At 62.0% G+C, this 14,687-nt stretch overlaps 1 protein-coding gene and 1 long non-coding RNA gene across 2 annotated transcripts in view; one reads left to right on the top strand and one right to left on the bottom strand.

The window, feature by feature from the left end:
- Nucleotides 1-14,687, top strand: part of LOC308524290 — a 721,936-nt gene that overhangs the window by 150,105 nt on the left and 557,144 nt on the right. The gene's annotated exons all lie outside the window — the stretch shown is intronic.
- POU2F3 (POU class 2 homeobox 3) overlaps nucleotides 1-14,687 on the bottom strand; it is a gene marked incomplete at both ends in the record, with an annotated part of 87,715 nt that overhangs the window by 11,393 nt on the left and 61,635 nt on the right. The window contains 6 exons of the mRNA XM_081099243.1: nucleotides 1,760-1,896; nucleotides 3,187-3,328; nucleotides 3,621-3,803; nucleotides 5,898-5,980; nucleotides 8,685-8,787; nucleotides 9,845-9,970. Of these exons, the coding sequence (XP_080955369.1) occupies nucleotides 1,760-1,896; nucleotides 3,187-3,328; nucleotides 3,621-3,803; nucleotides 5,898-5,980; nucleotides 8,685-8,787; nucleotides 9,845-9,970 (774 nt within the window). The remainder of the gene's footprint in view (nucleotides 1-1,759; nucleotides 1,897-3,186; nucleotides 3,329-3,620; nucleotides 3,804-5,897; nucleotides 5,981-8,684; nucleotides 8,788-9,844; nucleotides 9,971-14,687) is intronic.

The raw sequence follows: 14,687 nt of genomic DNA, 5'->3' as shown, positions 1-14,687 counted from the left end.
TTAACCTTTCTGAGCCTCAGTCTTATCATCTGTGAAATGAGAATAACAATGACTACCCTGGAGGATTATTGTGAGGATTAAATTAGAAAGTGTGTGAGCTGCTGCAAACGGGCCTGTCACAGGTCCTTCTCTTGCTCCTTCCTTCAGGGGAAGCTCTGCAAAGACGAGTCCTTGGTGAGTCACGTGGGGACAAGAGCCCAGGTGCCCTCCTCTGTGCTCTGTCCTCACAATCTGGTGTTTCTCTTGTGTCACTGCCTCCTGTCCTGCCCCCAAATAGGGAAGGAAAAGCTAAAACCTGTGCATCCATCAAGACTGTGGAAATTCAGATCACACTTGCCCGGCCAGCGTGGCTAGTGGTTGAGCGTCGACCTATGAACCAGGAGGTCAGAGGTTTGATTCCTGTCAAGGGCACAGGCCCGGGTTGCAGGCTCCATCCCCTGCGTGGGACGTGCAGAAGGCAGCCGATCCATGATTCTCTCTCATCACTGATGTTTCTATCTCTCTCTCCCTTCCTCTCTGGAATCAATAAAAATGTATTTTTTAAAATTATATATATATAGATGACACTCTAGTTCTGCCCCCCAACATCCACCTGTCTTTGACCTCTGCCCTCTTCCCTCCCTCCGACACCTTCCCTTAGGCCCCCCCCCGTTGCTCTAAGAAACCGAATCAGAAGGAAGCAGCCTCCAGCTCCTTGACCAGATGCACTGCAGCCTCTGCCTAAGGGCGGCCGGCTTGGGCCTGGGCCTGGGCCTGCGCGGCGGGTGGAGACCACAGGCATGTCCGCAGGGGCCTGTGTGATGGAGATGCAGGCTCTGGAGCGGTACCTAAGGACCCTGATTAGAAGCTCTTTGGACCAAACCTGTTTTCCTCTCTTCTCTCCCCCAGCTCCCAGGGGGACACAGTTGATATTATTAGCTTCCACATACAGGTTCCAGACTATGCTTTGGCTCCTCGTTAAAATCTGTATGTATGTAATATGATTGCAAGTATTTAAATGTGTGTGGAAAAGAGAAATAGAAGGAAACACATTTAGATGGCATTTGACAATTAATTTTTTTTCCTTCTCCATCCCTGTCTTTTCCTAATTGTGTACAATAAGCATTTATTACATTTATAATTCGAAAAATATAAAACAATGCACAGAAAGTAAAGAGTTTCTGTACAATGCCCTGGCTGTGCTCCCTCTACTTCAACTGAACATAGAGCTACACTCTTTTCTGGGAATCCGTATCCCATTTTTAAAAAAATATAGTTTTATTGATTTCAGAGAGGAAGGGAGAAGGAGAAATAGAAACATCAATGATGAGAGAGAATCGTTGATGGGCTGCCTCCTGCACACCCCCTACTGGGGATTGAGCCCACAACCCAGGTGTGTGCCCTTGACTGGAATCGAACCCGGGACTCTTCAGTCTGCAGGCCGGTGCTCTATCCATTGAACCACACCAGCCAGGGCAATATTCCATTCTTTAAATCTCCCAGTGGAAGGGGCGATGGGCCCCAAATAGGCATCAGGGCAAGAAGGGTGAGTGGGGGCGGAAGTTCCTGGGATGTAGACCACAGGCAGACGGTCACTCACACACCTGGGTGGCCACAGAGGGGAGTGTGTGCTCTCTGGCCTCTTCCCGCAGCAGGCGTCTGATGCCCAGGGGTTGGTGCCAAGGGGCTTACATGTGCCGCTCGCCCGCCCGCACGTGCAGCTCAGGCGCCCACACGTGCCCCCGCCCCCCCACCCCGCTCCGCCCCAAGGGCCACTCACATCCTGGAACCTCTTCTCCAGGGTCAGGCGGATGTTGGTCTCAATGCTGGTGCGTTTCTTCCTCTTCCTCCCGAACACTTCGGTGAAGGCGGGGCCGGCGCCGGGGGTGCTCACCGAGGGGTCCGCCGGGGCGGCTTCTGCGCAGGGAGAGGAGGCCGAGCGGACTGAGGCCCGGCCTGTCCTGGCGGGACCGCGGGGCGGGTGCGGACAGGCCTCCCCCGCAGCGAGCGGTCCCCGCAGGGCCGCCTGTGGGCGTCCGGCCCAGGGACACCCGGCCTCGGCGCGGGTGGGCTGGTGGGCGCAGCCCGAGCTCCGGGAGGAGCCCCCCGAGTTGTCTGGGAGCCGCCTGGCGGGAGCCCAGCACAGGGCGAGCGGCCGAGCCGGTCGGAGGCCGTTCGCTCCTCTGTGCAGGCGCCGGCCGCGGCGTCTCCCTCGGAAGGTTCCGGCTCCGATGGTCCCCCTGGAAACGCTCGCTGACGCCCTTCCCCAGGCACCCTCGGGCCCTCGGCCGCAGCCCTCGCCTCGCTGCTGCTGTGAACGCTGTGGAGGGGCCTGGGGGGAGCCTCCTTGCCCCGCCCACGCTCCTAGCGGAAGGACTTCCAAGGGGCTGGCACCCTGCTGCCCGCCTCCCGGTGTCCACGGTAACCACCACCCGCACTTCCACCACACAGAGGCCCTGGCCCTGGCTCTGCTGGGTGCCTCAGCCAGACCAGTGGTTCCCAATCAAGGGTGATTTGGTACCCCGAGACTCCCCAGGGAACCCCGGCAATATCTGGAGACATCTAGTGGGAGGGAACGAGGCTGGGGCTCAACAGGACGGCCCCCCGGCACAGGAGCATCTGGCCCCAGCTATGGACGGTGCGTAGCCGAGAAGCTCTGTCCCTGACAGCAAACTCCTCCGCTCATGGTTCCAAACTGTCCCGAGGCTCAGGGGCGCCTCCGGCCTCCACTGCCAACCCCACGCCCGCTGGAAGGCCTTCCCTCCCCGACCTGTGTGCTGTGTGTCTCTTCACCTAGCCCTGCCCTCGGAGAGCCTTCCCAGGATCAGCAGATAACGGCCTCCTGTCCCTGTCAGGCTGCCTCCTCCTCCAGCCCTGACCGAGCCCTGGTCCCGCCAGCGGCCTGGCAGATGTGCCTGCTCGCAGACCCAGCTCCATCCTGGCCAGCTGTCCTGGGGTCCAGGCTGGGGCCCCAGGTGGGGTGGGGTGGGAGCAGGTGCGCGTTGCCATGGCCGCGGGAGCTGTGAGCCGCCAGCTGGCATGCTCCTCTCCTTGTGCCTGCGTCTCATTTCTCAGTTGGCTCCAGACTCAGGGGAAGGAGGAAGGGGTGTGGGGTATGGGCCGGCTAAAACCCAGCACCGACACGTCGCCCCCTCCCCTGCAGGCTGTCCCAGGGCCCGCCCACCTGCACCCCTGAGGGCGGCCTACCGGCATCGCTCAGCCACTTCTCCAGCAGCGGCTTGAGCTTGCACATGTTCTTGAAGCTCAGATTGAGGGCCTCAAACCGTGAGATGGTGGTCTGGCTGAAGTCGTTGCCGTACAGCTTCCCCATCGCCAGCCCCACGTCCCCCTGGGGGCAGGGAGGGGGGATGAGAGACAGGCCCACACCCACCACCCGAGCACCGCCTGTCCCCTCGGCTCCCTTCTAGGTGGCTCCCCCTAAGAGGGGGGACTGTCTTATTTCTGAGGGTCTGTGCCCACAGACCTGGCCCTCGCTGGCTCTCATTTCTCTCCCCTCCACCACAATGTCCTCAGGGCCACAGGCGCAGGATGGGCTCGCCCCAACACGCCCAGCCTCAGGATGCTCTTGAGACCTGGCCTCAAGGAGCCCCGCCTCCTGCGTCTCCCCCACAGACCCGAACCTGTGTGAACCCCAGCTTGATGCGCCTCTGCTTGAAGGTCTTGGCGAACTTCTCCAGCTCCTCCAGGTCGCTGGGCTCATCAGCGCCCCCAGAACCAGGCAGATGCTTAGGCACCGGGAGATGCTGGGGCACTTCCAGGTGGGGGTCTAAGGAGGGTCCCGGCAGCCCCGGGCGCCCGACTGCCTAGGAGGGAGCACAGGCCAAGCAGACGCAGTCAGCATAGCAACGGCAGTGCCGACGTTTACTAGCAGGCGGTTAGAGGATGGCTGGTCCTGGCTGACTGAGTGCCTGTACTGGAAAGGGACGTTTATATGAAAGGCGAGCAGTCACCTGGACCAGCGGGGCCGAAGCAGCAAGTGGGCCGGCCACAGTCCGCTGGGTTTCAGTTTGTGACTCGCCGACTTGGGAAAGTTATCTCCCTCCTGTGGGTTTTCTGATATAAAAGGAGCCAGCAGCTTGTCTACAGATTCCAAAGAGAAATCTCAGGACAAGCAAAAGGTTGTTTGCTTTGTCTGTTTTTACCCACAAAGCAAAGTCCTGAGGTGTTCAACAGGCATTAACTGTGGATAACACGGGGCATCTGACACTTACTTCAATAGAATTCTGTACAATGTCAAACTCCTGTGACTGGCATCTTACCTTCTAAACCACCCATTTTCACTCATTAGAATGCTTTAGTGTTTGCTTTTGTTGTGGTTCTGTTGATCCTCACCCAAGGATATTTTTCCATTGACTTTAGAGAGTGGGAGACGGAGAGTCAGAGTGAAACGCTGATGTGAGAGAATCACTGATGTCAATTGGCTGCCTCCCACACGTGCCCTGACCTGGGCCGGGGATCACGCCTGCAACCTACGTACATGCCCTTGAACAGAATCAAATCCAGAACCCTTCAGTCCATGGGCTGATGCTCTATCCACTGAGCCAAACTGGCTAGGGCTGCTCTTTTTTTTGTTTTTGTTTTTTATAAATCAAAGGCATTTTAGTGCTCTCTAAATGCACTGTGATCTCATTTGTGGTTGTCAGGAGAACTTTTTTCTTTCGTTTATTTTCATAGGAAAATGGATCCTTAATTCTAGAATCCATGTTGTACCCAGGCGCACGTTGGACCTGAAGGCATTGATCATCCCCAAGGAGGGAAGGCCACCCAGGCCAAGGGGCCACTGCAGGGCCACTGCCCATGTGGCCAACGTGGCCTAAGTCCACCCTCTGCTCTCCCCTTCCCAGTTACTCTTCTAGACCGGGGCTAGCTTTCTGCCTTTTGTCATCCAAGACACTTGGGGTTACCGTGACGACAGGCGTTGTTCTGATGGGGAAGTAAAGGACCTGAAGGAGGTTGAGGACTCCTCCCCAGCGAAGGGCTGTTGGGATGGAATCATTTTTAAGATGGTGATGGATCCGGTCCTGTCGACAGAGACCAGACCCTCAGGACACAGCTCTGTCTTCTTGAGACGTCCTTTTCATTTGTGTATTTGTTCTTGCATCGGACAAATACCAAGTTCTTTGCTAGACCTTCACTTTCCCCCTTCACATCCAATTAGATTCAACTTCCCCAAACATCTCTCATTCACCCCTCACCTCTCATTGCCATCACCCTAAGCCAGTTACTGCCACGCTGTCCAGGATGCTCTCAGAGATGCAAGAGCTGACCTGGAGGAACGCAGGGAGCTTATGCTTCTAGTGTCCCGTTCCCATGCGCCACTAGGTGGCGCTGTCCACCCAGGTGTCCCGTGACTAGGCTCCTAAGCCAGGGCCCTTAGTGACCCTTGGGAATCAGCATAGAGAAGGGGGCTTGGGGTTCACTTCTGCAGAACCACCTCGGGCAGCTGTGCAGACAGGAGGAGTGGCAGCCACAGCACAGCCTGGCTACTCTTGCCAAGCGTGCCACCCCCCACCCATGAGGCCACCTTTGGCCCAGGTGCAAGGAAGAGCCACTGGCTTTGTGGTCTCCCCTCGGGGCGAAAGAGCGCCAGGCTGGGCTGGCCATCACGTGGCGTCTGGGGAAGTTAGCCGGCCTCTGGTGTTGAGGTGACTGTGCTGGGGTCTGGCTGGGGGTGGGAGTGCCTGCGCTGTGGGGCGGGCTAGGCCAGTCCCCATTCAGCCTCCACCACTGACAGCGGCCCACCCTCCCGGACTGGCTGTCATGCGCCCGCCTACCGTCAGGGCGCACCCGGCTACTCCCACTTCCCAGGGAGGCAAGAGCCCAGCTAGGGGCTGAAGGAGGACCAAGGGGCTGAGCTCCGTCGCACTCCGGGGGAAACCAGGGACGTGTGGGCTTACCTGGGATGCCAGGCCGGGTCCAGGCTGTGGGAGGAGCAGGGGGCTTTGCTGCTGTGGGAAGGGGAGAAGATTGGGCTGCAGACCTGGTGAGAGGGGGACGAAGGTCAAAGGAATGAAACCCAGGCCACGTGACGGACACCCTCTGCAGCTTTGGAAACATGACCGCTCTCCTTACCCCCCGCTAGTGAACCAAGTCCTGCAGCCCACCTCAAGCCCCGTGGAGAGGCCCCATGGGTGCTGCCAGGCATCGCCACACACAGCCCGAGGCGGAGCAGACTCAGGGAGAAGCAGATGTAAACAGCAGTCCCCAGACCAGTCCTGCTGCTCCCCCCCGCCCGCCTGCCTGCCCGTCCGGGGCAGGGCAGAGGCTGAGGGCCCAGCAATCTGTCTGAGGTGGACACCAGGGCGAGGGGAGCCCAGAAGGAAGGAGGACGGAGAGACCCCGCGGGCAGGAGATGCGGGTGTGAGGACTGAGGGTTCCAGCTGCAGCTGAGAATGTCCTGCGGCCCGGACAGCTCCACAGGCCCCGCATCTGCGAGGATGTCAGAACACGGGGATGGGCCACTGGCGGGGCCCCGGGCCGGACACTTTACACGGGGGGAAGGCCTGAGAGAAGGGAGAGCAGCCAGGCCTCTGAGACTCCATCTGGTGGCGGGACTCCCCTGCTCATCCGCTCGCCTGCCCTCCCCCGGGCAGGTGTCCCCGCAGGAGTCTCCTGGTTGGTGGTCACGCCAGTGTCTTCCTCAGGGAAGGTCACAGCCAGGCCTCTCGCTGCCACTCGGAGCAGGGCCACCACACCCCACAGCAGAAGGGGCCACCCCGACCGCTCAGCAGAGCTCAGCCTCAGGGTCTCTGTGGTGCCCAAGCTGGTTTAGGTCATTGATGCAGAGCATCAGCTGATGTTAGACGTTATGCTCCTCAGTCTAAAAAAACTCAGGACTTGGTTTTGTTTGTTTGTTTGTTTTTGTTAATCCTCACCCCAGGATATTTTTCCATTGATTTTTAGAGAGAGTGGAAGAGAGGGAAAGACAGAGAAACATCCATGTGAGAGAAACACATCGATTGGTTGCCTCCCACACAAGCCCTGACCAGGGCCAGGGGTCAGATCAACCTGCAAACAAGGTGCATGCCCTTGAGTGAAATCGAACCCGGGATCCTTCAATCCTTAAGCCAATGCTCTATCCACGAAGCCAATCTGGCCAGGGCAGTGTTTTATTATTAAAATAAATGGGCAAGAACGCTGGCCGGGGAGCGCTAGCCGTAACCTAGCATTCACGTTGTGTTCTGAAGTGACGGAAGCCTTTTCACGTGCTTTATTGCAGGCGATCCCAGCACCTTGGGAGGTCGAGTTTTACTTTTTTATGGAGGAGGACATAAAACCTCAAAGAGGTTAAGGTAAGTTTCCCAAGAACACACAGCTAGTAATTTTTACCCATGAGCTTTTTGACTCCAGATTTTGAACTGGGCTTTTAATTGTTGGTTGTTTGCTCAGCATTATGTTGGCCTCACTGGCTGTATGCCTGGGCCAATTTCATATCACTGTCGACCAACAGGACACCGAGTTCAGGAGTGTGATACGTATTATTCTGCCAAGACAAATGCTTCAAGGTTCAAATGCATTCTGGCTCATCATGATGGTGACACCTGAGAGGCCGGCACCGAGGGTGGGGCAGGACCGCAGCCCCACTGGCCCCGGATTCTGGAGCCTACACTCCTCCGTCCTGTATGGGCGAGTTGGTGGATATAGGAGGCGGAGAGGTGGCAGAGCGGATATAGGAGGTAGAGGGTCAGGAGAGGGTTTTAGACAGACAATTCTGCAACGTTCCAGGTCACCAGAGGCATGATATGAGCACCCGGTGCACACAGTTATTTTGGAAAATAAATCAGGAAAACCACTCAGCAGAACTCCTGGCACATCATGCTCAAGCGATGTTAGCAACGATGATAAACATTCTGTGTTTTATTTATTTGTTTGTTTGGTCATCCTCACCTGAGGGTATTTTCCTATTGATTTTCAGAGAGAGCAGAAGAGAGAGGGAGAGACAGAAAGAAGCATCGATGTGAGAGAAACATGCAGGGCCTGGGCCAGGGAGGAGCCTGCAACCCAGGCATGTGCCCTTGACCGGAATCGAACCCAGGACCCTTTGGCAGGCTGACGCCCTATCCACTGAGCCAAGCCGGTGAGGGCACAATTGTTGTAAATATTCTAACCCAGGGGTCCTCAGACTACGGCCACATGCAGCCGGCCGAAAACATTTATCCGGCCCACCGAGTGTTTTTGCCGCCGCTGCCTGTTGCTTAGCAGCCAGCTAGTTTTTTTTTTAAACTATAGTCCGGCCCTCCAACGGTCTGAGGGACAGTGAACTGGCCCCCTGTTTAAAAAGTTTGAGGACCCCTGTTCTAACCCCTTGCTCTTGGCCAGGTTATCTGGGGGTTAAGTTCTGGCCAAAGAAAACCTGGCCGCCTGTGGGTGGCACTGCTGCTCCACCGAGGCCTCCCAGCCCGGCCTCCTGAGGGCCCTGGAGAGAACTGGGGCGTCTGCATGGCATTTCCCAGGGGCCACTCCTTCCTGCACTGCCCAGGTCCCGCCCCTCCCCTTCAGCCTCAAGTGGCCATGACATCAAAGAAGATGGGAAAGGGAAGAAGAGAAGGTGACGGCCCGGAGGGGCAAGGACAGGGTCCCTGGCGCAGGCCGTGATCGGGAGAAGCTGATCTTAACACCAGCGGGCGGAGCCCCTCGCCCAGCAGCAGCGGGGCCAGCAGCGGGGCCACGCGAGCCGGTCTCACCTTGCTGCCCCGGCTGAGTCTGCGAGAGCAGGAACTGCGAGACGGACTGCAAGTGGCCGGGCACCAGCACGAGCTGCTGGAGGGGATGGAGGGACGGCAGGTCCTGCGGGAGAGACACACGTCACGCCAGACCGTCCCACCCCGCTGCCCATCTGTCCCAGGTCCTCAGACGCGCGAGTGTGCGGCCGCGACCTGGGTTGTGCCCCTGCGTGTCCCCAGTGTCTGGGGCGCAGTCGCTGCTCCGTTAATGCTGATGTCACTACGGTGCAGCCAGGAGGCCTGGCAACCTGCTGTCACTACAGCCTGGCCGCTGTTAACGTGTGTGTCAGTCCCGTCCCCCAGCGAGACTGCAAATGCCCTGGGGCAGAGCCTAAGTATTCTCACCTCTCAACCTCTCAGGCGTTTACTCTAAAAATGACATGCAGTCCCAACTGCCCAATTTTTGAAATCTCATGGCACTTTATTATGCTAGAAGCCAAGTCTTGGCCGGTTTCTGGGCCCACACCGTCTTCCTGGAGGAAGGCAGCAAGTTCTTGGTTCTCAGTAAACCCCACCGGGTTCCATAGAAAGTCCATATCCCGGGGCTCCTCCCACCAGCCCAGAACCTGGAAATCCCAGTCCCCAGATTCCTCCCAAGCAGAGGAGAGGGTGCACATCCCGTTTTAAATTCGGCCAGAGAAGGGGGGCCTCTCTCCTCCCCGGTGAGCCAGGCCCGACAGGAGCTCCCACATGAACGCCTGCTCACACACACTGTGGGCTGTGTCTGGACACCCCCTTCTTCCCTGGGCCAGGACCCCTCCAGTTTGGCTTTGACGTAAACACTCGCGGGAGGAGGGGGCACCGAGGACAGAAACACCTGTAGCTGCGGCCGTGGCTGCTGCCCCAGGTCCCCCAGCACGAGCAGGGCCAGGCCCCAGCCCCGCGGCCAGGCCGCTGTTTCTGCAGGATTGCCTCCTCCTCCCCGGGAAAGCAGACACCTCGCCTTTCCTATAACGAGCTAAGCTGACCTTTGAAAGGCCTGTTCGGGACCCTCACCTCCACCCCAGCTCTCCAGCCTGTTTGCCTCCCCTGCAGGGGCTCTTTAGTCGAACACAGGTTCCCGCCCCAGAGGCCCGCGCTGTGCTGGGGAGAGCCCACTGCCCACCAGGAGTGCCAGGGCTCCCCGCAGGGCTGGCGTTTACCCCAGACACTTGGCTTCCGGGCATCATGGCAGGTCCCTGGCTCAGGGGGCATGGCCGGTGCGAGAGTGTCTGCTGCAGGGAGTCGCTGAGGTCCTCGGTTTTAATCTGTAAGTGGAGGCAGGAGGGGAGGCTCAGTCTGGGCCTCCCAGACCAACAGGAAAGGAAACAGATATCAGGCAGGAGGGAGTGGTAAGTCTGAAAAAAAGAGCCCGCTCAGCCCGCTCAGGGGTTGAACATCGACCTATGAACCAGGAGGTCACGGTTGGATTCCAGTCAAGGGCACAGGCCCGGGTGGCAGGCTCCGTCCCCGGGGTGGTGGGGGGTGCACCTGGAGTTTCCCGCGTGTGCGCCCTCAGGCCCGGGAGGCTGGGGGGACAGAGGGCGTGGCGCCCGGGCTGTGCTGCTCCTTGTTGAAATGAGAAAGAATAAGGACACTGCGAGACGGAAACTTCGTTTTGAGCCTGAGAGGATGTCTTCGGGGGAGGGGCGTGAGACTCTTTCATGAGGTGACGTGACCCTGATGATACTTTAAAGCCCCCTCACGGGGCACATCCGCACCCTTTCCCCGCCTCCCCTCTTCGGATTGTCATTGTCCACAGTCTCCAAGTCTGGAGCCACTCATCTGAAGACGGGCCCCCCTGCAGCTGAGCGCCCCCTGCAGGTGGGAGTGTCCCGCCCCCCGCGGCCCCGCGGCGCTGCAGCCAGAGGCCCGGGGGGCTCCGAGCTTCCCGCAGCCGCTGCTCGAGCCGCAGCCTCGCGCCCGGTGCGGGTCGGCCCGCGGGAGGCCCCTGCGCCCTGCGCCCTGCGCCCTGCGCCCTGCGCCCTGCGCCCTGCGCCCTGCGCCCTGCGCCCTGCGGGAGGCCCGTGGCGGGCAGCGCAGCGACGCTGAGTTCAGAGGACGGGGCGAGGGGCCGGGACGAACCACCTCTGCCGCCACGCGTGTCCTCGGGCCGCGCTGGGCTCTCACGGGCGGGCACCCTGGCATCTCTGCTGTTTTTGCTGCTTCCGTGGAGCGCACACTCACAGCTGAGCCCGTGGAAAGGTGGCGGGGGCGGGCGGGACGCGCCACGGAGACACAGCCGGGGAGGGAGGTGGCCGCGCACCGACCGGCTCCAGCGTCCGGGACGCGGCGGGGCGGCGCTGTCCGGGCCGGCTCGGAGCTGACCTCCTAGGAACCGCGCGGGCGTGCAGCTCCCTGTCCCTCCGGCACCGGGTCCGACCTGACGCCCCCTCAGGCCTAAGAGAGGAGGACAAGGCCGGTGCTCGGCGCGCAGCGGGAGAGGGCGCCTCCCCACGCGTCTCCCCAGCCCCTCTGCGCCCCGCACCCAAGGAGGCGGGAGGGGGAGCGCGCTGGCGGGCGCGGAGAGGCTTTCCGACAACCAGGGGGGACCCGCACAGCCCCCCTCAGTCAGGGGGGACCCGCACAGCCTCCTCCCTCCCCCGCGCCCCTCAGTTCCTCCACCAGCTCCGGCACCCCAGTTCTTCCCCACAAATGGAGTTCTCACAGTCTAATCACACAGAAACATTTGTAAAAGCTAGAAATAAATGATAAACGACGTATTTAAAACCAGCACCAGCACACCTTAAGGTTTCTCTGCGAGGAGATTTTACTGAAGCAAAGCCTCTTGGGCCAGCCCCCTCCCACAGGGCCCTTCTCTCCCCCCCCCACCCCCCCACCCCAGCAACGGGGGCCACCGGTGAAGCCGGGAGGGGCGGGTGGGGAGAAGGGGAATCCCCGCGGGCAGTCTGGCCGCGCTCCAGCTGCAGGTCCCGGTGCGCGGGGCAGATGAGAGGCGGCGCTGACGCGGCTGGAAAACACGCGCTGGGCCCGCCCGCGCCCTATCAGTTCGGACCCGCGCCAGCGCCCCCAGCGCCCCCGGCGCCCGCCTCCCGAACCCCCCCCCTGCCCCCCGGCGCCCGCCCCCCGATCCCCCCCCCGCCCCCGGCGCCCGCCTCCCGATCCCCCCCCCCGCCCCCGGCGCCCGCTCCCCGATCCCCCCCCCCGCCCCCGGCGCCCGCTCCCCGATCCCCCCCCGCCCCCGGCGCCCGCCCCCCCGATCCCCCCCCCGCCCCCGGCGCCCGCCCCCCGATCCCCCCCGCCCCCGCCCCCCGGCGCCCGCCCCCCGATCCCCCCCCGCCCCCGCCCCCCGGCGCCCGCCCCCGGCGCCCGCCCCCCCCCGATCCCCCCCCCCGCCCCCGGCGCCCGCCTCCCGATACCCCCACCCGCCCCCGGCGCCCGCCCCCCCGATCCCCCCCCCACCCCGGCGCCCGCCTCCCGATCCCCCCCGCCCCCGGCGCCCGCCCCCCCCGATCCCCCCCCCGCCCCCGGCGCCCGCCTCCCGATACCCCCACCCGCCCCCGGCGCCCGCCCCCCCGATCCCCCCCCCACCCCGGCGCCCGCCTCCCGATCCCCCCCGCCCCCGGCGCCCGCCCCCCGATACCCCCCCGCCCCCGCCTCCCGATCCCCCCCCCCGCCCCCGGCGCCCGCCCCCCGATCACCCCCCGCCCCCGGCGCCCGCCCCCCGATCACCCCCCGCCCCCCCCCCCCGCCTCCCGATTCCGCCCCCCCGCCCCCGGCGCCCGCCCCCCCGATCCCCCCCCCGCCCCCCGCCCGGGCCTGAGAGCCCCCACCGGCCGCCGGGCCGGCCTCCCAGCCGCGGGCAGCCCGCCCCCAGCCCGGGAGAAAGCGCCCGTCCATCCCCGCGCTCCTTTGGGCGTCAGTCTGCGCGGGTCCGGCAACCCCGAGCGCTATTCTGAGCTTTTTCTTGGCCAACGTGTTACTTTTCATTTTCGTCAGCCATCACCCCGCCGGGCATGAGCTGCTCGAGTCGCCCGCTGGGAAGACAGCCCCAAGCGCCCCAGGGAGGACGACGGGGGCCCTCTCCCCGCCAGCCCACAGGCCGCGCCGCGGGCGGGGCATCAGCGCGCAGCGCCTCCCCGGCCTCGGGGCCCTCGGGGCTCAGGCGGCGGAGCGGTCCGCACCGAAGCCCCGCCGCAGGCTGGCGCCCTCCCAGGGGCGGGGTGGCCGGGCGGGGAGGGCGGAGAGGCGATAGGGCGCCGCGCGGGGCCGCCGGCTTCCCGGGAGGACCGGAGGCGAGTTGGCCGGGACCCACTCTCCCCGGGACTTGTGAGAACCAGCCCGGCCCACAGCCCGCCCGGAGGCCGCCCGGCCCTGCGGCTCTTCTCACGCAAGCGGAGCGTTTGCAGACGCCGCTGGGGGGCGCGATCCCCGCTCCAGCCGCAGGGGCGCAGCCGCCGGGGTCCTGCCCCCCGCCCCCCCCGCCCCCCCGCCCCGCGCACCGCGCTGCTGGGCAGTGACGGGGTGAGCCGGCTCAGGCTGGTGGGCTCCTGGGCCCGAGTGAACCCGACACCCCGGCTCCGGGAGGGAGAGCCCTTTCCGCGCTGGGCGTCCCCCGCCAGGAGGGTGGGGACCAGTGTCCACTCCCAGCTCCGGAGGCTGAGAGCTGCCCGGAGGCCCCGAGTCACCCGACGAAGTGCCGCAGAGCCCTGGCCGGGCGGCCTCTCCCCCCCCCCCCCCCCCCGGCGCGCTTTCCGCGAAGCACCCCTTTCCGCGAAGCACCCCTTTCCGCGAAGCACCCCGCACGGCCGGGGCGGCGGGAACAGACCGGGGCGGCAGGTGGGCCGGACACTCTGCCCTCCTCCTGGCCCTGGGCCGGGGGCCGGGGGCCTGGGGCCGGGGCCGGGGGCTCCTCCGCCCCTGACATGCGGCGGCCCCCGCCCCAGGGAAGCACAGCCAGCAGGGATGGAGGCACCGCTGGGGATGGAAGGGATCAAAGCTGTCGTCCCAGTTGCATAACTCGTTTGTGGAAAATGTTTCATAAACATTTCACAAGAAGGAGAATTTCAAAGCACGAACATCTCCCAACCTGCCTTCAATTACAGTCAAGGTGTGTTTTTCTCTCTTTCTCCCCCTTCTATCTTTCTGCCCAGCAGGAGGAAGAGTTTCTGTTTTGTAACTGATTTAGAAAGGGTTGGCAAAGGTTGCTCACGAAAATATCCTAAAAATGTATTCCCAGTGGTGGAGTGGGGAGGCAGGTAATTCATTCAGACGGACAGGCTGGGAGAGCTGGGGAGATGGCCTCACCCAGCCTCGGTGTCCAGTCAGACCTGTGGCCGACCAGCCTGGACACACCTTTGCTGGAACCGACGCCCTGACAGCACCACTTCCAGGTAAAGGGGTGCAGCCAGCCAGGAGACACCCTCCATAGGCTCCTGGCTCCTCAGAAGGCGGGGGCCCCTGGGAGCTGCTACCTCCTGAAAAGGAACTTTCCAAAGAAAAGTCCCTGCTTTCCTGGCTCGCCCCTACTCGGGACATGCAACTCGCTCCTCCGTCCTGTTATTGATGCAATGGCGTCAGTCCTTAGGACACAGCATTGCTAATGCGAACATGTGTGAAACCCCATCATTTTAAGCCCCCTGGCATGTAAGTCCATGAATTCAAGTTTAAAAACTCTGGAAAAGGGGTTGTGCTCATGGAGAACACATTCTCTTGCTTTGGCCCATTTTGCTCAGTGGGTAGAGCATTGGCCTGTAGACTGAAGGGTCCAGGGTTTCATTCCTGGTCAGGGCACATGCCCAGGTTGCGGGCTCAATCCCCAGTAAGGGGTGTGTGTGTGTGCAGGAGGCAGCCAATCAATGATTCTCTCTCATCATTGATGCCTCTATCTCTCTGAAGTCAATAAAAATATGTGTGTATGTTTTGGTTTTTATAAAATATATTTTATTGATTTTTTACAGAGAGGAAGGGAGAGAGATAGAGAGTTAGAAACATCGATGAGAGAGAAACATCGATCAGCTGCCT

Source organism: Myotis nattereri (assembly GCF_964212035.1).
Source record: "Myotis nattereri genome assembly, chromosome: 9".
In the NCBI taxonomy this organism is placed as follows: Eukaryota; Metazoa; Chordata; class Mammalia; order Chiroptera; family Vespertilionidae; genus Myotis; species Myotis nattereri.
This window is presented reverse-complemented; position numbering and strand designations above follow the sequence as displayed.